We start from the raw sequence: 24,065 nt of genomic DNA on the forward strand, positions 1-24,065 counted from the left end.
TCGTTCTGTATAGTATCCAGCTTTTAATGCTGGATCGGCACTCACCCAGGCAAGTGAAGAATATATCAGGTCAGGTAGTGAGTTACTCGCTGCAGGATTCCTCTGACCCGTGGCTAGCCACAATTTTTAAGTCGCTTGTCCAGTTCAGTTTCTGGTTAATGGCAACCCCATCCTAGAATGTTGATAATGGGGGAATCAGCCATGTAAATGCTATTGTATGTCAAGGGGAGATGGTTAGATTTCTCTCGCGTTGGAGATGGTCGTGCCACATAGGTGCCAGGTAATGGTATTAGCCATTTGTCAGCCCGAGCTGGTATATTGTCCCGGTCTTGACTACTTCAGTATCTGAGGGGCCACCTCTGTACTGAACCAAAATTTCCAGAAGATAAAGAAAGCAAAATATTTTGGTCATCGCGAAGTTCGTTTGACGAAGTTTTCATAAATTTCACCACATGGCTTTTACTTTCATTTTAATTGTTTAAAAAAAAATATGTTCACGAGATGTAGGTGGCCTGGCTGGGCCAGTATTTATTGCCCACTCCTGAGGGCATTTAGAGTCAACCTATTGCTGTTGATCTGGAGTCACATGTGGGCAAAACTAGGTAAGGATGACAGATTTCCTTCCCTAAAGGATATTAGGGAACCAGATGGGTGTTTATTACAATCGACAATCATGTGTTGCAATCCCAATTGATGTTATAACTGGGCGGGAAGATACCAGAATGGAACCCTGGCTCAAGAGATAGTCATTTTTATTTATTTTTTATAAAACGTGGAGGAACAGAGTCACAGGGCTGCTAATTAGTTTTAGCAACAAGAATAAAATCATTAAACATGAAAAGTTGGATTATTATACAATACTCCTTTACTCCCCTTTAGTTTAACAAATACACATCAATTTTAAGATTAACACAGATTACAAGGTACATCTTAATGGTCCCATTAACACACACAGTCCCTTTTAGGCACACAGATTGGCTGTGGTCAAATACACCATTCTCCTCTGAAACCAAGTTAGTGTCTGTGGCTTTCTCCTCAGAACCTCCCCAGATGATTACAGGGATAAGGCAGGAGAATGGCATCCATCAGCCACGATCGAATGGCAGAGCAGTCTTAATGGGCCAAATGGCCTAATTCTGCCCCTACAAGTTTCCAAACTCACTCCCCAAAACACTCAATGCTCTCTTAATTAATAATGCTTTCCCTTAATGGTTTATATTCCAAACTCCAGTCCAGGTTTTACAAATGTCACTTTTAAACACAGCTTCCACTCCACTTTTAACAGAAAATCCAGCCCAGAATTTCACCAACCCCGTTAGGATTTCTTTGTCTTGACTGCTGTGGAAACTGCTCATAATTTTTAAAACTCTCTATCCCAGACCGTATTAAGATAGCATCAGATATTTCATCTACCTCTGAAGTCTGCGGCCCCACTTCAAATCTAATTACTGAAATTGTCTCTTTAACTCAGAACACTTTATTTACTCTTCCTTGAATTCTACTGAACAATATCTTGCTTTCAGGTGTCATAAACATTCTCTCTGTCCCAATTCCCTAGATTGCATCTTGTTCCTTAGGAAGTTTGCATCTTCGGAACTCCCTTGTCCTATCCAGCTTTTCCTGGCAGAGTTGAGAGTTGTTCACTGCCCAGGATCCTTCCCCCAACTGCCCTCAAATTTAGCTAAACTAAAACTTCTCCATCTTTCAAGGCACCAGCTGTAAGCAACGACGTATACTTTTCTAGGCTTTTATTTACTCTTCAAGCTTCTACACTCTCTAAGCACAATAGAATCACAGTTGGAACTTAACCGACCCCTACACATAAAAAAATCTTTGTCCAGCATGAATCTAAATTCATAGAACATAGACCTTCCACAGAAACATTAAATTAAACACTCTTAATGTTTACCAATACAAATATAAATCCTTTAAAAACTGCCTTTGTTTCCTAACACATGGTCATCAATAGACAATTACAGATTTATATTTTAAAAATTAAATTCTAATTTCACCATCCGCCATGGCAGGATTCAAACCCATGTCCCCAGGGTATTACCGTGGGTCTCTGGATAACTAATCCAGCGACATTACAACTGCCTGCCCTGTGGTTTCATGTTTAGCAATGACTCTCCATCAAATCTATTCCAATAAAAATTTAAATTTAATATGCATGTTACAAAGGTTTTGATTTTTTTCTGCAACAAATTCTAATTTAGAATATTTATTAGAAACAATTTCTCATAAGCACATTCTTTCAACGTTGCAAGTATGATGGTGTTGGACATGCAACATTTTTGTTCACTTGAGCCGTGAGACTTACAAGAGCCACATGTCTGTCTGTCTAAACTTGGGTTATATCTGAAAGTATTTTGAGTATACAATGCAAGGATGAAATGCTGGCATTGGGAGCAAATAGAACAAATGAGTTAGCATAGTCCACAATAAGGCATGTTGACAAGATCATGTGTTAGTTTAAGTTGAATTGTCCAAAACCAAGTACCACAAATATGATGACAAGTAAACAGAGTGATAAAAGTATATTTGGTTAAACTGCAGGACATCAATATTCTGGTAAAATGAAATGAAATGAAATGAAATGAGGTATGTGAGATTGCCAAACTCTGGAGAATATGGGGGAGATATTCCTCAGACTATGGAAGTCGCCATAGCCCCAGATGACCATTGGCTGCTTTCCCCTTTGAGCGAGGGGGTGGGAGGACCATTGCCTGCTTTTCCCTTTGAGCGAGGGGCTGGGAGAAGAGTTGGCTGGTGATGATTTAACCTGAGGATCACCATACCTCAGGTGAGGGGCAAGGTTGAGAAGACGAGGTTATTCATGAATAACCTCAGCCGGTGCCGGGATTGAACCCACGGCGTTGGTCTCGCTCTGCATCACAAGCCAGCTGTCCAACGATTGGAGCTAAACTGGCCCTATCGAGTGGATCAGTGGGCATACCTGCATACGGCCATCCCATTTTCCTCCATTTAAAATAATGGACGAAAACTGGACCCGTTCCTTGACAGGTGTATGGTCTAATAATTGCGGGTCCAATTTTCTGACTTGGGACAATCTCCCATGTTGTAGTGCAAACGTCCCCATAAACAAAGTCAGACTAATCAAAAATTAAGATGAGCATCACGAAAGCTGTCAATCTGAGGTCAGCAAAATCAGAGATAATGCTGCAATGGGAGCTCATGGAACAAGCTACAAGAGTCAGTGGTCTGCTACCCAACCACATATTTGAAAAGTCCATCTCAATTTCAACTGATCCGGTCAGGAATCAGTTAAGTCTTGGTATACTTTTCTGAAATCCTAGTAAAGACACTTCTTGAAACAAACTCCCACACAAGCGGTCATTTAGCTTAATACATAAAAATTAGCAGACCAAGATAGTGGTAATTAGCTCATTTACCTTTCTAAGGTATGTATAATCACAGTCCTGTAGTGTGTTAAAGAGGAATTCAGACTAGTCGGAAATCTTCTGATGAACCCAGTTCTGATGAAAGGTAACACGATATGAAACGTTAACACTGTTTCTCTCCACAGCTGCTGCCTGACCATCGGAGCTTTTCCAGCATCCGTACTATTTTGCTTTTGTGTTACTTTGAAGTTTGTTGTATCTATTCTCATTGGGGTGGAAGCAGATGAATGGATCATGCACACTTATACATTCGTTAAGTGCCATTTTCCCAAGAAGCATCAAAATTTAGAATATGTTTTTGAAAAGGTGAATGAATGCTTGAAAATGCATACATACCATCGACACTGATGAACACAATTAAAACCAAGAAATCCTATATACAAAGCTACTTTTAAAAACTGTACAAACTTCAAAAACTGCTAGAACACACCTACCTGACAAAACCAAGTGGAAATTTCTCAATTCACATAACATAAACACGTGCGGTTATGTACAGACTGGACAGTATATGTTACATACATGATCTAATAACTTCTGTTCATTCAATGCACAAGGAAATGAGAACTGGAAACTTCCTTCGCGTTTCAGCAGATTTCAAGTTAAAAATTGTCCTCCGTGCATTTAAAAGCTATTGGAAAGTCTCTCTCATATTCTCAGGTCTGTATGTAAAAGTGAAGAGGAATCCATTCTTTTGCTTGACAGGTTGGCCTACGTTTGCCACAGCATGGCCTACTTTTGCCAAAGGATGGCCTACTTCTGTACTAGGTGTTTTCACTATTCCGGTTTAGGCTGCCTGCAGCTGTACTACTCGGAGACTGAAGAAATTCACGGAAGTCTTGGACCAGGTTTCCCTGTTCTCCGACACTCAGGTGAGGAGGACTTCCTACAGAGAAAAAAGAAAATCAGGGTGCCATTTTGACAAAAGTCAACACGTTTACAAAGAAGCATTTAATCAGTATGTCAATCACATATATTTAATTCAGAATGCAGAATCTGGCTCAGCTCTTTAGGTGAACCTAGGATGGTCTAGTCATGGCACTGCTTTTACCACGTAATCACAATTCTGGTGCCAAATTAAATATTTATGAACGAAGATAATTTTTTTAATTGTGAAGTGAGGTAACAACACCATATTAATATTTAAGCACAGTCCATGGCGCTCTCTTATCCAAATACAGAAAGCCGTTAGATCAAACAGAGGCCAGGTTTAAAAACTAAATCTGAAAATGTAAAGGCGTACAAATGATGTGCGTCATTACTGACACGCAAACTGACCAACAACTTGTATCAGGAAGAGATGCCTTGTTAAGTGCAAATTACAAGTTGTTGGTCAATTGTGTTGCTCAGCCATTAGCTTCATGGAAACAGCATTCTTCACTTCATCCAATATTGTTGTATTCACACACTAACTGCCCATTAGACTGAACTTTCTCTGATAAGATTAATGATGAACATAAATAGCCTTTAATGTCGGAAATTGTTTTTGATTGCTAATCCTCTCTTGCCTAAAAAGTGAACAATTCTAAGTGTGGAGTTTCATTCTTTCTGGTTGTAAATTGAGCCAAGTTTTTAAAATGTAACATTCTAAAACGTAGACATTTTTCCGTTCTGTCTCTTTTCTTCGTTCTGTGACTGTTTTGACAATGAATTCACCATTTTAATTTGTCCTGCTGTTCAGTCTGTCCTCTGTATATTTTTCAATCCTTAAATCTCATTGGTTAGGGGACATGCTACTTGCTCCATTGTTCACCAAAGTCCAAGATGCCCTGTTAACAACAGTAGCGAGGCTATCAGTTTGAACTTACAAAACTTACTGGGAATAAGTTTTTAAAACCCAAATGTGTATTGTCAAATGGGGCATGCTAGAAGCACCTCACTCTAGCAGCAAACACATTCAATTCTAATGCTAGATTGGGCGGAGCAGAGTGCAAGCTTACATAGAACATAGAACATAGAACAGTACAGCACAGAACAGGCCCTTCGGCCCTCGATGTTGTGCCGAGCAATGATCACCCTACTTAAACCCACGTAACCCGTATACCCCTAACCCAACAATCCCCCCATTAACCTTACACTACGGGCAATTTAGCATGGCCAATCCACCTGACCCGCACATCTTTGGACTGTGGGAGGAAACCGGAGCACCCGGAGGAAACCCACGCACACACGGGGAGGACGTGCAGACTCCACACAGACAGTGACCCAGCCGGGAATTGAACCTGGGACCCTGGAGCTGTGAAGCATTGATGCTAACCACCATGCTACCGTGAGGCCCTTGTGCTACAAAATGTTGTTTAGACTCGTTTTAAACATTGGCCTGTTCCATTCAAATATTTATGGGTCAAGTAGAGGAATCAGCAGTAAAACTATTGAAAGAAATCAACTTCCAACCTACTACATTCAACGTGGAGCATTAACCAGCAGCAATTTTGAAAAAGAATGGTTTCTAAAGTTTTGTAATTGCATGGAACTGGGAGCCCAGTGGATGATTAAGAATAGAATCATTTGGCACAGGAGGCCAATCGGGTCCATTCTTTGAAAACGTTATTCAATAACTCCCACTTTCCCCTTAGTCCTGTAACTTTCTGCTCCTTCATGTGTTTATCCAATTTCCCGTTGCAGGTTACAATGCTCCCACCATGCTTTCAAGTGGTACATTCCAAATCTTGGGTGGGACTCCCCCCCCCCCCCCCCCGCCGTATGTTTCGCGGCGGAGGAAGACCACCCACCATTGGCCGGCGACAGTGTTAATAATAATTCCCTGTTTTATGTACCCCGCCGTCGGGAAACCCAGGCGGGGGTTCACCGTTGGCAGGGCCAGGTGATCGCGCCGGCGAGAACCGTCAGAAAATTCCAGGCCATGATTTTTATTTCCTCATGGGTCTTTTGCCAATGACCTTAAATCAGTGTCCTCCAGTATCACCATTCCTCGTCATTTGATCTATCAAAACCCTTGACCATTTTGAACGTCTCAACAAATTTCTCCTCAGCCTACTCTGCTCTAAGAACGTTTCTGGAGTCAACACAAAACTGCAGACCCCCACATTCTCTTAATCTCCCCATCTCCTTTCCAAAGTCCTGGCACCCTTCCAAAAGTGTGGTACCCAGAATTGAATACAATACTTCCAACTGGGGCCTAGCCAGTGCTTTGTAAAAAGGTTCAGCTTAATCGCCTTGTTCTTTATACTTGTCAAGGATCCTGTAAGTCTTTTCAACAGCGTTCTCAACATGTCCTGCACCGTCAAAGATTTCTAAACATAGACTACCTTCTCCAGGGGTATCAGTTCCTGCATATTATTTCAATTATATAATTTTAGTTTTTACAGCCTCTCCTCATTCTTTCTATCAAAATTAATCATGTCACTGCTTTAAATTTCATTTTCTGATTTTTCCAGTGTATGTCCTTAAAATTACCACCCTCTGCACTAAATTACTTTTTCCCTCCCAACTTTCACGACTCATCTGAAAAGTTCAAAATTACACACTGTATCCCAGGTTCAAGTGATTTGCATCAAAAAGAGCAGTGGTTCTGATACCTAATCCTCAGCGATATCACTTTCCTCCATTCTGAAAAACTACTCTTTTAGAATCCAGGCAGCCACTATCGCTTTCATCAATCCTCTGTTATTTTAAAGAGCTCAGTCAAGTTAGTCATAGAACATAGAACATAGAACAGTACAGCACAGAACAGGCCCTTCAGCCCTCGATGTTGTGCCGAGCAATGATCACCCTACTTAAACCCACGTAACCCGTATACCCGTAACCCAACAATCCCCCCATTAACCTTACACTACGGGCAATTTAGCATGGCCAATCCACCTAACCCGCACATCTTTGGACTGTGGGAGGAAACCGGAGCACCCGGAGGAAACCCACGCACACACAGGGAGGACGTGCAGACTCCACACAGACAGTGACCCAGCCGGGAATCGAACCTGGGACCCTGGAGCTGTGAAGCATTGATGCTAACCACCATGCTACCGTGAGGCCCCTCAAACATGATTCACATTGAGCAAATCTATGCTGGCTTTTATTTATTAACTCATATTTTTCAAAGTTCCAATTTTTGTGCAGGTTGTTGCTGGGTTTTCCCTTTCTTTTCTGAACACTTGTAATCCTTCAACTGAACGGCCAACCTTTTAAGTACTTTCTTGATCTATTTTTAATGAGATCCAAGGTCTCCACTACCTCCTTGTTAATTGTGACACTGACAGCATCCCCTTCTTTAAAAACAGATGCAAAGTACTCATTAAGTTCCTCAGCCATTTCCTCTGTCTCCACAAGATGATTATTTTTTGGTGTCTAATCAGCATTGCCCTTTGTCGATCCAAGTACTGTAGGGCTGAACTGTTTTTTTTTTGCCTTTATAATCCAATGCTCAGATGAATTTTAAATTTTAATATTTTAAAAGAGCCTCTCATAAGTTTATGGATGTCCTTGGAAATGTAACTAAAAGGTTAAGTGGCTGTGCTTCAGTGATGTTGCTGAAGAGGAGGAGATGTCTTGTACTGCATCTATCGATATCTGCAGCTATTGCAACTCCATTTCCAAAGAGCAAACATTTAATTATTAAAATAACAAGAGGGGAAATTCTCGATGGCGGGAGGTGGCCAGCCGTTGGTTGGCATCGGGATTCCCTGGCTCTGCCAATGGGATTTCCCATTGAATCCATCCATGCCGCTGGGAAGCCCGTTGCTGGGGTGCACCTTTGGCGGGATCGGAAGGTCTTGCTCAAGGAATTCAACAACTTATTTTTGGATGCATGCTTTGTAAAAGTTACAAATTTGGTAGAGTTTGCGTATTTAATCTTTGGCAAATGATTTATAAAGCTATTTATTACTGGAAAAAATGTACAGTGCACACTATACACAGAGCACTGAATTAGCAAATAAACAATAGTAGTCGGAACTAAAGCAGATGCAGACTGCATGCAGAATGAGATCCTCAAAAATCTGAAAGGCTACATTTATGTTATCTGAAAAATCGTACATTTTGCAATCTATTAGACCATGGCCATAAGGACTACATGAGTACCAATTACAAAATGATTAATCCTACTTTCACTCTTCAGATGCCATACAAACATAATTACTGAGCCATCAACTAAGCCAGAATGCATTTAAAATAACGATATTATAGAAACAGGTCACAAAGTAATTACAAATGAAGACCATACAACCCATTTTAATTCACCCATAGTGCTGTATCAGTTTGTTTCTTAAATGACAGTCCTTTCCAAGTATTGATTCCTTTCTGCATGAAGAACTATATACTATTTATAAAATTATCTTTTACTAGTTTGAGGCTTTGTTTCTCACTTTACTACAAGTTTTATTTAAGCTATATTAGGTTTTTCCATATGCGTACCATTACTATCGTAAAGTTCTCTAAAATACTTTGTTTCAGGGGTCTTATTTCCATGCTGAAAACCCCAAATCTTCCTATTCTATTTGCAAATCTGACATTGCAGAACAGCCTTGTGACTTTTTTCTGCATCGCCTTATGCTCTATCTCTCCCCTCCTCCTTGTATAGCTGATGTAATACACAGCAGGATGGACACAGACAATTTCCATTGATTCAAAGGTGGCAGGACACTGATTTAAGAAACATATTAGACTTGGAGGTCAAAGAGTGAGAGAACTATTTTCTTTTAAACACAAGATTGCTACGAGGGTGTGGACTCCATTAGCAGAGTTACTTAAAGATGGAGGAACCATGCAAATATTAAGTGGGTAAATAGGCAGTTAAACAAAAGGGGGAATTATTAAGGTATATGGAACAGGGTAGGCATTTGGGATTAGGACCACTGATCAAATATTCACCAACCTGGATTAGTTGTGAACAGCCCACTTCTGCTTTGTAGCACAGTGCCCCACAGCTCCAGGGTCCCAGGATCGATTCCCGGCTTGGTCACTGTCTGTGCGGAGACTATACGTTCTCCTAGTGTCTGCATGGGTTTCCTCAGAGTGTTTTGGTTTCCTCCCACAGTCCAAAGATGTGCAGGTTAGGTGGATTGGCCATGCTAAATTGCCCTTAGTGTCGAAAAAGGTTGGGTGGGGTTACTGGGGTAGGGTGGAGGTGTGGGCTTGGGTGGGGATCTCTTTCCGGGGTTCAGTGCGGATTTGATGGGCCGAATCGCCTCCTTCTGCACTGTAAATTCTATGATTCTATGAATATGTATAATTCCATACTATTTTTTAAAAATAATTTTTATTAAGATTTTCACAAAATATAAACAAAACAATATTAACAAGACAACCATAGTAAAAACCAAAGAACAACAACCAAACCAACCCCCCCTTCCCCCCCCCCCCCCCACGCAAGTACAAAAACAAAAAAGCAAACAACAAAAAGGAAAGAGATAACACCCGCCACATCCAACCAACCCATGTACACAATTCTCCCTCCCACCGAACCAAACCCCCCCCCATCCCCACCGGTTGCTGCTTCTGCCAGCCTATTTCCCTACCGTTCCACCAGGAAGTCCAGGAAAGGCTGCCACCGCCTAATGAACCCTTGCACCGACCCTCAGGGCGAATTTCACCCTCTCCAACTTGATGAACCCCGCCATGTCATTGAACCAGGCCTCCACGCTTGGGGGCCTCGCATCCATCCACTGAAGCAGAATCCTACGCCGGGCTACTAGGGACGCAAAGGCCAGAACACCGGCCTCTTTCACCTCCTGCACTCCCGGCTCCGCTGCTACCCCAAATAACGCGAGTCCCCAGCCTGGCTCAACCCTGGATCCTACCACCCTCGACACCATGCTTTCTACCCCCTTCCAAAAGTCCCCCAACGCTGGGCATGCCCAGATCATATGGGCATGGTTCGCTGGACTCCCCGAGCACCTAGCACACCTGTCTTCGCCCCCGAAGAACCTGCTCAACCTCATCCCGGTCATATGAGCCCTATGTAGCACCTTGAACTGTATGAGGCTAAGCCTCGCACAAGAAGAGGAGGAATTCACCCTTTCCAGGGCATCCGCCCAAGTCCCCCCCTCAATCTCCTCACCCAGCTCCTCTTCCCATTTACCCTTCAGCTCCTCCACCGAGGCCTCATCTACCTCCTGCATTACGTGGTACACGTCCGAAATCCTCCCTCCTCCAACCCACACCCCCGAGAGCACCCGGTCCCGTACCCCACGTGGGGGCAACAGAGGGAACCCCTCCACCTGGCAAACGCCCTAACCTGCATGTATCTAAACATGTTCCCCGGGAGGAGCCCAACCTTCCCCTCTAACTCACCCAGGCACGCGAACCTCCCATCCACAAACAGGTCCCTCAACCTCCTAATACCTACCCTGTGCCAGCCAGGAAACCCACCATCGATGCTCCCTGGAACAAACCGGTGTTTCCCCCGTATCGGGGACTCCATCGAGCCCCCCACCTCCCCCCATGCCGTCTCCATTGCCCCCAAATTGTGAGGGTAGACGCCACCACCGGGCTCGTGGTATACCTCTTTGGAGGGAGCGGCAACGGCGCCGTTACCAGCGCCTCCAGGCTCGTGTCCACACAGAACGCCATCTCCATCCTCTTCCATGCTGCCCCTTCCCCGTCCATTACCCACTTACGCACCATCGCTGCGTTGGCAGCCCAATAGTACCCACAGAGGTTGGGCAGCGCCAGCCCCCCCTATCCCTGCCCCGCTCCAAAAACACCCTTCTCACCCTCGGAGTCCCATGCGCCCATACAAATCCCGTAATACTCCTGTTAACCCTCCTAAAAAAGGCCTTCGGGATAAGGATGGGGAGGCACTGGAACAGGAACAAAAACCTCGGGAGCACCGTCATCTTGACGGACTGCACCCTACCCACCAGCGACAGCGGTAACATATCCCACCTTTTAAACTCCTCCTCCATTTGCTCCACCAGCCTTGTGAGGTTAAGCTTGTGCAGGCCCCCCCAGCTCCTAGCCACCTGGACTCCCAGGCACCTAAAGCTCCTCCCTGCCTGCTTCAGTGGGAGCCTACCAATCCCCTCCTCCTGATTCCCTGGGTGCACAACGAACAGCTCGCTCTTACCCAGGTTGAGCTTATACCCAGAAAAGCCCCCAAATTCGCTGAGAATCCTCATCATCTCCGGCATTCCCCCTACCGGGTCCGCCACATACAGCAACAGGTCGTCCGCATAAATCGACACTCGATGTTCCTCCCCACCCCGCACCAGGCCTCTCCAGTTCCCCGACTCCCTCAACGCCATGGCCAGGGGCTCAATTGCCAACGCAAAGAACAAGGGGGACAGGGGACACCCCTGTCTCGTCCCCCGGTGCAGCCGAAAGTACTCCGACCTCCTCCTATTCGTGGCTACACTCGCCATAGGAGCCTCATAAAGCAGCCTCACCCAACGGACAAACCCCTCCCCAAACCCAAACCTTTCCAACACCTCCCACAGATCCCCCCACTCAACCCTATCAAAGGCCTTCTCCGCGTCTAATGCCACCACTATCTCCGCCTCCCCTTCCACCGCCGGCATGATAATGACATTCAGAAGCCTTCGTATGTTGGTATTCAACTACCTTCCCTTTACAAACCCCGTCTGGTCCTCGTGAATGACCCCCGGCACACAATCCTCTATCCTTGTAGCTAAGATCTTCGCCAACAGATTGGCGTCTACATTTAGCAGCGAGATCAGCCTATATGACCCACACTGCAGGGGGTCCTTGTCCCGCTTAAGGATCAAGGAAATCAGCGCCCGTGACATAGTTGGGAGCAAAGCCCCCCCCTCCCTTGCCTCGTTAAAGGTCCAAACCAACAGGGGGCCCAACAGATCCGCATACATTTTATAAAATTCGGCCGGAAACCCATCCGGCCCCGGCGCCTTCCCCGACTGCATGCTGCCAATCCCAGTGACCAGCTCCTCTAGCTCAATCGGCGCCCCCAGTCCCTCCACCTGCCCCGCCTCCACCTTCGGAAATCGCAGCTTGTCCAAGAAGCGCCCCATTCCCCCCCTCCACCGGGTGTTCAGACCGGTGCAATTCCCCGTCTAATCCCATACTAAGCAGGGAGCTAGAAGTTCCAGTACCTGCCTTTAAGAAGTAACAATAGGAAGGAACAGTCTCTTACTAAAAATAAATGGTGACAGTGTGCTTTCAAATAGCAATAAAAGTTAAAGAAATAGTTGAGCTAAAAAAATGTGTTTGTTATTCCACCACAAATGATGCAACTCACAGCTTTAGCCTTTGTCGTGAACACAACCGAATCCATCACGCAAACCCGTCTCACATCCATAGACTCTGTCAACACCTCCCACTGCCTTGGGAAAGCGGGCAGCATAATCAAAGTACCCCTCCCATCCTTGTTATTCTCTCTTCCATCGGGCAGGAGATACAAAAGTCTGAGAACACGCAATAACAGGTTCAAAAACAGCTTCTTCCCCGCTTTTACCAGACTCCTGAATGACCCTCTTATGAACTGGACTGATCTGATCTCTCCACGCATCTTTTACTGTGCGTAACCCCGTCAGACACATGCTGCACCGACCAGCAACTCCGAGCAGTGTGCCCCGAGTGTCTCGGCAGGTTGTAGCACTACAGTCTGAACGCTTCACCCAATGTCTATGTATTTACATTGTCTATGTATTTACATTGTATGTCCTATGTTTCTCATGTATGGAACTAACTGTCTGGACTGTACGCAGAACAGTACTTTTCATTGTAACTCGGTACAAGTGACAACAAACTCAAATCCAATCCAACACTGTTGCCATGGGGTTTGCAAGATGACTGAAGATAGGCAAGTGAAAATATCTGTCTGGGAAAGTGCACTCTGTCAGTGTCACATCACTGTAAGCCCTTACAGTTTACATCAGAAATCAGAGCGAGTACACGGATACATTCCCTTTAAGATGCGGAGCGTACAAATGCTGGGAATGTACTGGGAATGATTGCAGATGCACAAGAACATTTAATCAGACCCTATTAAGCATGAAGCTAGTGTTGGGGTTAAAGGAAATACTTAATAGCATCAGTCTGATGCTATATAATTTTTGCTGATCAAGGCTGCCACACAGTGACATTTTCTAAGAGTCCTTACAATTTCCTGTACTTTATTAAAAGGAGATTAAAGGTAGATTAAACTATGTAGTAAGATTTTTAAAATATCAATTGTGGTAAACTGAAAGGCTGTGAATTCGCACTGCAATACCATATAGTTTAAACACCGTCACAGATCACACAAAATGCTGACCACTTAGGATTCAAACATATGGGCGTTCACTGTTTCTGCCTGTTAGTGCTGGGTTGTAAAAATTCTAGCTCCTCAACGTAACATGGCATCTCATGAGCTCCCTGCTCATGTACAATTTACATCATGCAAATACACAATACAAGGCGTTGAGAAAGAGGACTCAACATACACTGAAGCTGAAAATTACTAGGGAAAAGTTTCTTGTTTTGATAACTAGTATTAGGGTGGCACGGTGGCACAGTGGTTAACACTGTTGCTTCATAGCACCAGGGACCCAGTTTTGATTCCCAGCTTGGGCCACTGTCCGTGCGGAGTCTGCACGTTCTTCCTGTGTCTGTGTGGGGTTCCTCTGGGTGCCCCAGTTTCCTCCCACAAGTCCCGAAAGATGTGTTTGTTAGAGGAACTGGACATTCTGAATTCTCCCTCAGTGTACCCAAACAGGCACCGTAGAGTGGCAACTGGGGGATTTTCAGTTATTTCATTGCAGTGTTAATGTAAGCCCACTTGTGACACTAATAAAGATTATCTCTGAACATGACAGGCGGAAATTATAACCTATCTTTCTGCAGGCATTTTCCATCTGTTAACAAATAAAACCTAACCAGCATGACAATGATCACTTAGTGCAGAACATTCTTTCTCTTCAATATGCTCTTCTGAGGATGGAGGTCATGATGTGGAGATGCCGGCATTAGACTGGGGTGAGCACAGTAAGAAGTCTTACGACAACAGGTTAAAGTCCAACATGTTTGTTTCAAACACTAGCTTCCGGAGCACTGCTCCATCCTCAGGTGAAGGAAGGAGGTGTACAGTTCTGGTACCTTAGCAAAGTAGCCATTTGTCATGTACAACCTCAGGCAGCCAGTATTGGAAGGATCAATGTCAAGAGTGGCCCTGATCACTAGCTCTTGCCAATTCCATACTGTTGGCATATACACACCTTTCCCCAACATTGAGAAAGACCTGTACTCAAATATGCAGTTGAAACTGCACAGCTATTTTTGTTCTGCTAACCAAAGTTCTGAGATATTTCCTCAATTGTAAAGGGCCCCGGGGGGGGGGGGGGGGGGGGGGGGGGGGGGGGAAGAGGATGTCAGAACACTCAAAATGGACAAAACTGATGCCATTTGAAGTGACTCTATGCAATTTGAGACACTCATCACATTTGTACTGAGGTTCTGGGACAACAGCGATATTTAAGCACAGGTCCACATTCTCCAAGAGTGCTATTCTATTCTACAGTTTTTGGATGAACAGGAAAAGGCTTACGATTTCTGAAGGACTACAAAAAGTGAGGCCCTGGGTGCTGAACATCTCTGCTTTATATTAGTGTGTGTTCAGCAGGAGTCTGATGACCTTTTTGGCAATGGTTCACTGAACCACAACTTTTGTTCTGGGGCACACACACAAATATGTTAGTCAAGGAGAATTGTTTTTCTTACATGGCTCATTGATTTTCAACCTTAACATCTCCCGCTATGCCTACCCAAGTTAAATTTGTTCTTCAACTGACTATAGGATGATAGATTTTACTCCAAAATCTGACCACAGTAAATAAATAGCCTCCTACAATTAATAACTTCCAGCTTTCAGATGTGTTAACATTGCGCAGCCTGATTGGAGACATGGGCTAACATTACTTAAGAGTAATCCTATCCTGGCATTGCATCCTTTGAGAAAAACAAGGCAGAAGACCGATAACATCCTGAAGGCTGGAATGACAAAAACTAGATTTCCTGCACCCATCCCACTGTCGCTACACTTGGTAGCCATGATGTGGAGATGCCGGCGTTGGACTGGGGTGAGCACAGTAAGAAGTCTTACAACACCAGGTTAAAGTCCAACAGGTTTGTTTCAAACACGAGCTTTCGGAGCACGGCTCCTTCACCTGAAGAAGGAGCCGTGCTCCGAAAGCTCGTGTTTGAAACAAACCTGTTGGACTTTAACCTGGTGTTGTAAGACTTCTTACTGTGCTACACTTGGTAGCATTGCATTAATTTCTTGTTAACTAATGATTCACTACATTTTAAAAGTATCTACTTTGGTTGAGATGTCTATTCCCAAAATTACGTATATACGAGCTAGAGACTTTCAAAACAAGCTTAGTGCCAATGCCCTTTTTGTAAAGTTGCACTATACTCATCCACTTTTTATTTCCTCAAACTTAGCACACAAGATCACATTTTTCACACATACTTCACACACATGATCATGTATTTCATTTGTGGAAGGGTGTGGGTGATAAGTTATTGTGATAAGTTATTTTTCCTTCAAGCGAATAGCTAAAGATATTTTACATGATCAGAGAAACTGTTCAGGTAACAAGTGACAGGCTTTTTGGGTTGCATACAAGAACAACATTTTCACTAGCAAAACCCCTGTAAGTATACTTTTAGATATACATCTTAGATGAGGGCAACCTTATCAAACTTTCACTAATATTATTTTATTAAGGCTATATCATTTCCGCTCATCACTGCAGGGTTTCGTGAATAGAATGCATGGAATGCAAGTGAATCACAAAACCGTACGTAACTTCTTATAAGACGGTCATTTGCAGTTAGCTTGAGAAACAATGATGAACCCATACAGCTGAGCCTAGAGGTTCTGCAGAACCATGATTAGCTGACCATCAGAGGACTTGACTAGAAAAGCTTCCACTCTTCAACCAAGGTAGGATGTAAATGAGAGGGGACCTTAAAGAGGTTAAAAAAGCATTAAGTGGAACAGAAAACAGAACTTGACTGCAGAATAAGGGAACACAAATGTAAACTGGTAAAAGGCAATTACAGAATTGATACCTGGATGCATTTCTTCACAGAGAGTGAATAATACCTGGAATAGTCTTCTGAGTTGGTTAGAGGAGACAATATCTCTGGAATAATTCAAAAAGCAGTTAGATACAATGATTGGAATGGGGTGAGATGGTGGACGCATTGGAGAAGGGTAAAATGGAGGTGGAGAAAAAAGGAAGAAAAAAAAAGAGGAAAGTCAACAGCAGATTTTTACAAAAGGAAGAGCAACTGGATAATATGGCCTCCCTCATCTGTAATTATTCTCATAATATAATTCTACAGTACCACAACAGAACGTGCAGAAAAAACAAATCCCCAAAAAACCGAGAAGGGTCTTGAGGAGGGTTATTGAAAAATAATCAATCCTTATGCACTGCAGGCACAAACTGAACCAAGGCTAATTTTAACTTAGCTTATACCTAGGTGATGCTGCTCGCGGTCGGAGTTACTGGAGATTGAGCTGAGATTTGAGGAAGGTCGGGAACCGACACGTTCTGTCTGAGCCTCATGCAAATCTTGCAGCAACTTGGTGGTCTCATCCAGATTTCTCTGGTTATCATCGTGATCAGGCTCCTTCTTCACTACATTCCCTAAAACGTGACAAATTTTCAATTAAGGTATGTCCTAGGTATCTTAGGAAACTGGACAAGTTGTTTTTTTTTTAAAAAGGGACAGGGTATGCAAAATGCTATTTGTAAAAGTTTTATTTTGTACTTTAAAAAAAAAAGTATTTTCTGGGGGCAAGAGATATTTGTGATGAGAAATAGAATGCTTTCCATTTCAGTTACCCCGTCAACATTAAGGAACCTCAAGTCTCGTATAAGTAATGCTGCGCTTACTGTGGCACAATAATCTTTTCAATTTCACATACTAATCGTCCTGTGGTCTCAGGATGAGGCTTGGAACCCAAGTCCAGCAAAAACTGAATTGACAATAGATTATGTTTATATGGGAAATTTGCCATCTCATTAGTAGCAGTTGGTTTTCAACCCAGAGCTGAAAGTGTGTGCTAACCTACTGGACTATCCAATTCCCCATTATGGCATTATTTCAATAAGTGAATTTTGGTGGAAGAAGACTTGGATACAAGACTCCTGTTTGCTAATATTTGACAGCACTGGATATTTCTTGCTAATTTTCTGAGGTATCTCAGGTAGAAAATTTAAACCAAAATTCACTATAGGAAGTTACATACATAATTAAACAAGTAAAAATGATTTAAGCAATTGTCCTGCAGTGCTGTGGAATGCCCAGACGCATGTTCATTCAGCTGCTCAAGATATGTGGATTCAAGAAAGGAAAGAACAAAGTTGAAACAAAAAATTAGCAAGAAAATCTCATCCAAGAGGATCGGAAAATATTTTAGATTGAACCGAACTCAGGAAGTCCCAGCAACATACAACAGAAAATGTGGCAGTGTTTGAAACTGGCAATTCAGCAGTTCAGTATAAAACCAGGCAGAGCAAAATTAAAAAACATTTGCATTTATACAGCACCTTTCACAATCTCAATGTCCCAAAGCGCTTTTAAAGGTGTAGCCACTGTTGCAACGTAGGAAATGCTGCAGTCAAGTTGCACACAGCAAACTCTCACAAACAGCTGTGATAAAGCCAGATAATCTGTTTTTAATTATGTGGGTGAACAGAGGTTTCAACCAGAACACCAAGGAAAATGCTCCTGCTCTTCTCAGAAATAATCATAGAATTTACGGTGCAGAAGGAGACCATTCGGCCCATTGAGTCTGCACCGGCCCTTGGAAAGAGCACCTTACTTAAGACCACACCTCTACCTCATCCCTGTAACCCAGCCCAACCTTTTTGGACACCAAGAGCAATTTAGCATGGCCAATCCACCTAACCTGCACAACTTTGGTCTGTGGGAGGAAACAGGAGCACCCGGAGGAAACCCACGCAGACATGGGGAGAACGTGCAGACTCCACACAGACAGTTGCCCAAGCCGGAAATCGACTCTGGGACCCTCGAGCTGTGAAGCAACAGTGCAAACCACTGTGCTACCATGCCACATGGGTTCTTTTATGTCTACCTGAGAGAGCAGACAGAGCCTTAGATTAATGGTTTATCCAAAAGACGTCATCTCCATCAGGGTTGTCAGTCTAGATTTTTGTGTTCAAGTGTCTGGAGTGGGACCTGAACCCATAGCTTTCGGATTCAGGGATGAGTGTGCTATCCACTAACCCACGGCAGAACTGAGCCACTGTCTTCAACTCACTGTGTTAAGTCAATAAAATACTGCACTGTTATGTTTCCTTGGCACACAAAATTTTAGAAAAATATCTCTATATGTTTAAAGAACTAATATGTAAATCTGGAGGCTGGTTTAGCTCAGTTGGTTAGACAGCTGGTTCGTTATGCAGAGCGAGGCCAGCAGCACGGGTTCATTTCCTGTACCTGCTGAGGTTATTCATGAAGGCCCCACCCTTCTCAATCCTGTCCCTTGCCCGAGGTGTGGTGATCCTCAGGTTAAATCATCACCAGCCAGCTCTCCCCCTCAAAAGGGGTCATCTGGGACCATGGCGACTTTACTGTTACCCAATATGCAAGTTGTCACAAAGTCATGGTTTTATTCCTTACCAAATCATTGAAGGCACAGATAGATTGCATAAATTACTCTTCCCCCATAGTCCTCTTCCTCCATTCTTATGATCATGAGGTAACTTGGAGTGGTCAAGATTACAAGGAATAAAGTAGCTGCTAATTTCGGGGAACTTCCATCAATAATTTGCTTACAACATTACCCGAGTATCTGAACAACTGCCATAGAGGCAGGGAAATTTAGTAACTAGACATCCCAATAACACTCCAGATCCCAGATAAGCAATGTCAGAGGATACCAACTAGCAGCAATGTATTGAGCTTATGAAGTTAAAAGCACATCAAGATAAATCTACGAGTGAAGCAAAACAAGCCTGGTAACTTCACCTGGTCAATAGTATTAGGAAATTATTGTTCTGGAAGAAAATGTTTAAAATTGCATTTATTTCATTGTGTACAAGTGTCTGTGAGGATACAGGTAAGCCAATCCGTAGGAAGTAATTTAAAAAAGAACTGTGTTTAAAGCAGAACTTGCACTTACCGAGTGAGTTCAATAAAGAAATATCCAAGGAGACATCAGAATAAGACTTTACTGGCATGAAATCCAAGCCACTCCTATTGTCGCCTGCACTACCATTTGCCCCTCCAGCCTGTTGCAATTAATAAAGTACAAACTTTTAACCCATAAAACATAGATTGAGACCCGCTACAGGATAATAAATGAAATGTTAATTTTCATGGGTTATGATTAATTTACAATTCAGATCAGAGAAAATCTATCCAACAAATTATGCTAAGAGAAGTTTTGATTTCCTACTCAACACTAATCTGTAAAATTGTTGAAACATCTGCTAGTTCTGCGTTTCTGAGATCCATAATACAATCTCACTCTGATATGATGAACCAGGACACGTCACCTTCTGACCAATACCGACTATTGTATCACAGCATACTATAAAAGTATAACGACAAACATGAAAAATGTCAGCCCTATACAGAGGGTGGAATTTTATCCAGGTGATGGAGGTCTCGCCTGCCAGCTGGAGAGCTGGCTAGAGTCATGTGTCACCTCCTTTGGGGAAGGCAAACATATTCAGTACCAGTTAGGCACTTAAAGGATCAGTAGCAGGTCTTTCCTGGGATCAAGGGCCCTGGGGGTCAGAAATCCCTCCCACCCCCTTCCAGAGCCGTGAGCCTCCTCAGTGCTGTCAGCACCACCAGCAGGGAGGTGGGGGGGGGGGGGTGGTTTCTGCTTCTGGCAATGCACCAGTGGGCGGTATGGTAGCACAATGGTTAGCACAGCTGTGTCACAGCTCTAGGGTCCCAGGTTTGATTCCCAGCCTGGGTCACTGTCTGTGCGAAGTCTGCACGTTCTCCCATGTCTGCGTGGGTTTCCTTCGGGTGCTCCGGTTTCCTCCCACAGTCCAAAGATATGCAGGTTAGGTGGATTGGCCATGCTAAATTGCCCTTAGTGTCCAGAAAGGTTTGGTGCACTGTAGATTCTATGATTTTAACCAGAGGCCCAAGATCAGCGAGGGACCCAGGCCACCATTCAAGAGTTTGCTTTGCAGGTTCACTGCTTGGTGACTGGTTGAATGCCAGAGGTATGATGCGACCCTTAAATGGGCATTAATTGTTCGAAGGCCTCAATTGGCATTGGAGTGAGAAAACCATCCACAAGCCTTCTGGTCCCTTTGGGGCAGAGGTGCAAATGCAGCGGTGAGCACACCTGGCACCCTCCCGCCCAATTAAATGCTTTCCAGTCTCTAAATTCTCCTTGCAGGAGGTATTAAATTCCATCGCATAAGTTTGTGTTTCAAGAGGCTCACCATATGAATACTGAAAGATACAAGCCTGACAAGTAGAGTTTGTAATACTTTTTGCCTTGCACCTTGTAAAATGCAGTGCAAGTAACCCTTTTTTGTCTAAATTCTTCTCATCTTTTTATTTTTTATCTTCCATGGAGGATTTGCAGCATTTGCTGAAGATACAGATTTCATTATTCTCTCCTCTTCTAAATATATTACTCCTGTTCCTCATTAAAGCGGTTTTGAAAGGTCATCAAGGTAGTGTTATACCAGGATGGTTATTTCCATTGTTCTGTCTCCTGTGAGTGTTATCTAAACAGATGGCCATTCACCATGGTCTAGGTTCTTATCAATATACCAGCACAATAACTGATGTTACAGCCTGAGGCTAGTGCCAAAGCACTGAAAATATTCCTCTGTCTCCCAGCAATATAAAACCCACCATTCGTCATTCGTTCAGAGTTACTCATTAGCTCAACTTGAAACTAGAGGCTTAAACCACCCCCCACCCCCAGTAAATTTGTACATGCTTTCTCCTCTCTTGTGCTTCTCCTGGTTTGCAGGTTCTGCAGCATTAAGATGAAAGCTGCAAATGCCATGCTGCATCACTCGGATCAAATTCATCAACAGGAAAATCAAATTTCTCGCACTTTTGCACCAATGGGCTACATCCTGGGTACTGTAGGCCTCCAGCTGCAGGATGCCCATCTAACATTTCTTCACAGGCCTATGTGAGACTTTCCAACTAAAGATTCTAGTCATCTTCTCAAAGCAAATCTCTTCAGCAAACATTCAGTCACTCCTCCCAAGTCTCCTAGTTTTTGAAACATTAAAGATCCCAGAGAAACGCAAGCTGCCAATTAAAAGAAGGGGCCATTTTGAGTTGTATTGAATTAGAATATGATCCAATTTTCCGTTCTTTGCTGGCTGTGCATAAGTTGACTGCCATGCTTCCTACTATGTGACTATGTTTCAAAAAGTATTTCATTGGCTATAAAGTGTGTTGAGACAACTTGAAGTTGTGAAAGTGGTATATAAATGGAAGTCTTTCTTTCTACTTAAATACTATTTGCACAGTACTTTCAGCATAACCTAGGAACAATCATGTCCTCTCACCATTATTGGTTTAGATGCTTCTGGGCAGGCAGCCTGCAATTTGGGTTCCTCTTTTATAAAAATTGCTGGAGCCTACAACAAAATAAGAAGCTAGTTATGACAATGACAGTACAGGGGAAAGCAAAAGATGAGGGAGGGGTAGAAGAGATAAATTCATATGCAGTTAAATCAGAAAATAGGGCAATATGTAATCATTGAAAAGTTAACAATTAGAAACTGAAAATGTAATTTGAAGTCTAAAATCTGTTATACAACACAAATAAGAATGATCACAAGAGCACTTGCCTAGTTTAACAGTTTTTTAAAATCTTGCTCTCATTTCAAATCAAACAGATTACAGCAGTTTATGCCGAAGAGATTGTCAAAAGGACAGATCAAATTTTATTCTCTTTCTGCTCCACTAAGCAATCCCAGAAACTGCTCCCTGTTTCTTGCAAAAAGCACATATTTACATTTAAATCCAGTCATACCATATTGTGACTAGAGTTATACAAACTGGACATCATAATCTTCCATTGTCTAGAAGAGGCAGATTGATGACACAAGGTCAATTATAAACCATGGGTGCGATTCTCCGCCCCCCACGCCGGGTGGGAGAATAGCGGGAGGGCCACCCGACATTTTTCACGCCCTCCCACTATTCTCCCCCCCCACGCCCGACCCACGCCACGAATCGCCGTTTTTTTACGGCAAGCAGCGATTCTCCGAGGCCGATGGGCCGAGCCTTCACGCCCGTTTCAACACGGCAGCAAACACACCTGCTCGCTGCCGTCGTGAAACGTGCCCCGTTTGGGGCATCTGGGGGCCCGATTGGCACGGCAGTACCACGTCCGGGGGCATAGGCCCGCGATCGGTGCCCACCGATCGTGAGCCGTGCGTCTGTAACGGACGCACTCTTTTCCCTCTGCCGCCCCGCAAGATCAAGCCGCCACGTCTTGCGGAGCGGCTGAGGGAAAAGACGCCAACTGCGCATGCATAACCATAACCCCATATCCCCTTATTAATGAACAAATTCCCTGATTAATCAAGAACACCAGATTTGTGCTCAAGGTGCTGTTACCTACAGGACTACAGACCAATAGCCAGAAGATGGAATTAGACAGAATAGTTCTTTCTTAGAACGTAAGAACTAGGAGCAGAATTAGGCAATTTAGCCTCTCGAGCTGATCCACATTTCAATACGATCATGGCTGATCTTATTATGGCCTCAACTCCACCGTCCTGTCTGTTCTCGGTAACCCTTCAACCCATTACTAATTAAAAATCTGTAACTCCTCCCAGCATCCACCGCACTCTGGGGTAGCTAATTCCAGAGATTCATGACTCTTTGGGAGAAGTAGTTTCTCCTCATCGGTTTTAAATTTGCAACCCCTTATCCTGAGACTATGACCTCTCATTCTAGAATGTCCCAGAGGAGGGAGGATCTGCTTTAAGCCTACTTTATCCATACCTTTTATCATCTCTACTTTATCCATATCTTTTATCATATTTGCTGTCTCTCAAACTACGAAGAAATGGTTACTGTTGTGGCAGGGTAAAGAACCAGGAGAACACCTATTTAAAGTGATTGGCAAAAGAAGCAATGGCAAAATGCGGCCGAAGGTTTTTAAAAAAAAATATAGCAATCATTTGTAAGATTTGAAATACACTCCCAAGTGTGTTATGGTACAGGTTAAATTCTGGATCTCAATAGGGAATTTGATGAGCATCTGAAAACAAATAACTTGCACAGCTGCAGGGAAAGTACATTACCTGAGCTGTTCTTGCAAAGAGCTGGCTCAGACGTAATGGGCCAAACAGCGTTCTTCTATGCTATAACCATTTTCTATATACTGTCATCATAGAATTCAATCATAGGATCCCAATAGTGCAGCAGGCCATTCAGCCCATCATAAGAACATAAGAACTAGGAGCAGGAGTAGGTCATCTGGCCCCTCGAGCCTGCTCCGCCATTCAATGAGATCATGGCTGATCTTTTGTGGACTCAGCTCCACTTTCCGGCCTGAAAACCATAACCCTTAATCCCTTTATTCTTCAAAAAAAAACTATCTATCTCTATCTTAAAAACGTTTAATGAAGGAGCCTCAACTGCTTCAGTGGGCAAGGAATCCCATAGATTCACAACCCTTTGGGTGAAGAAGTTCCTCCTAAACTCAGTCCTAAATCTACTTCCCCTTAATTTGAGGCT

At 43.5% G+C, this 24,065-nt stretch overlaps 1 protein-coding gene across 10 annotated transcripts in view; it reads right to left on the reverse strand.

Annotated features, from left to right (window-relative positions):
* Positions 1–1,362: 1,362 nt before the first annotated feature.
* brd9 (bromodomain containing 9) overlaps positions 1,363–24,065 on the reverse strand; it is a 73,179-nt gene continuing 50,476 nt past the window's right edge. For 5 of the 10 annotated variants that reach the window (XM_038796800.1, XM_038796797.1, XM_038796798.1 and 2 more), the window contains 5 exons: positions 21,878–21,949; positions 19,495–19,603; positions 16,820–16,990; positions 16,441–16,480; positions 9,413–9,590 (listed from right to left, as the gene is read on the reverse strand). In XM_038796800.1, the coding sequence (XP_038652728.1) occupies positions 9,446–9,590; positions 16,441–16,480; positions 16,820–16,990; positions 19,495–19,603; positions 21,878–21,949 (537 nt within the window). In that variant the 3' untranslated portion in view covers positions 9,413–9,445. Of the gene's footprint in view, positions 4,306–9,412; positions 9,591–16,406; positions 16,481–16,819; positions 16,991–19,494; positions 19,604–21,877; positions 21,950–24,065 lie in introns of those variants that run through there. The other 5 variants (XM_038796799.1, XM_038796805.1, XM_038796801.1 and 2 more) reach the window with 4 other exon arrangements.

This window comes from Scyliorhinus canicula, chromosome 5 (genome assembly GCF_902713615.1).
Source record: "Scyliorhinus canicula chromosome 5, sScyCan1.1, whole genome shotgun sequence".
NCBI lineage: Eukaryota > Metazoa > Chordata > Chondrichthyes > Carcharhiniformes > Scyliorhinidae > Scyliorhinus > Scyliorhinus canicula.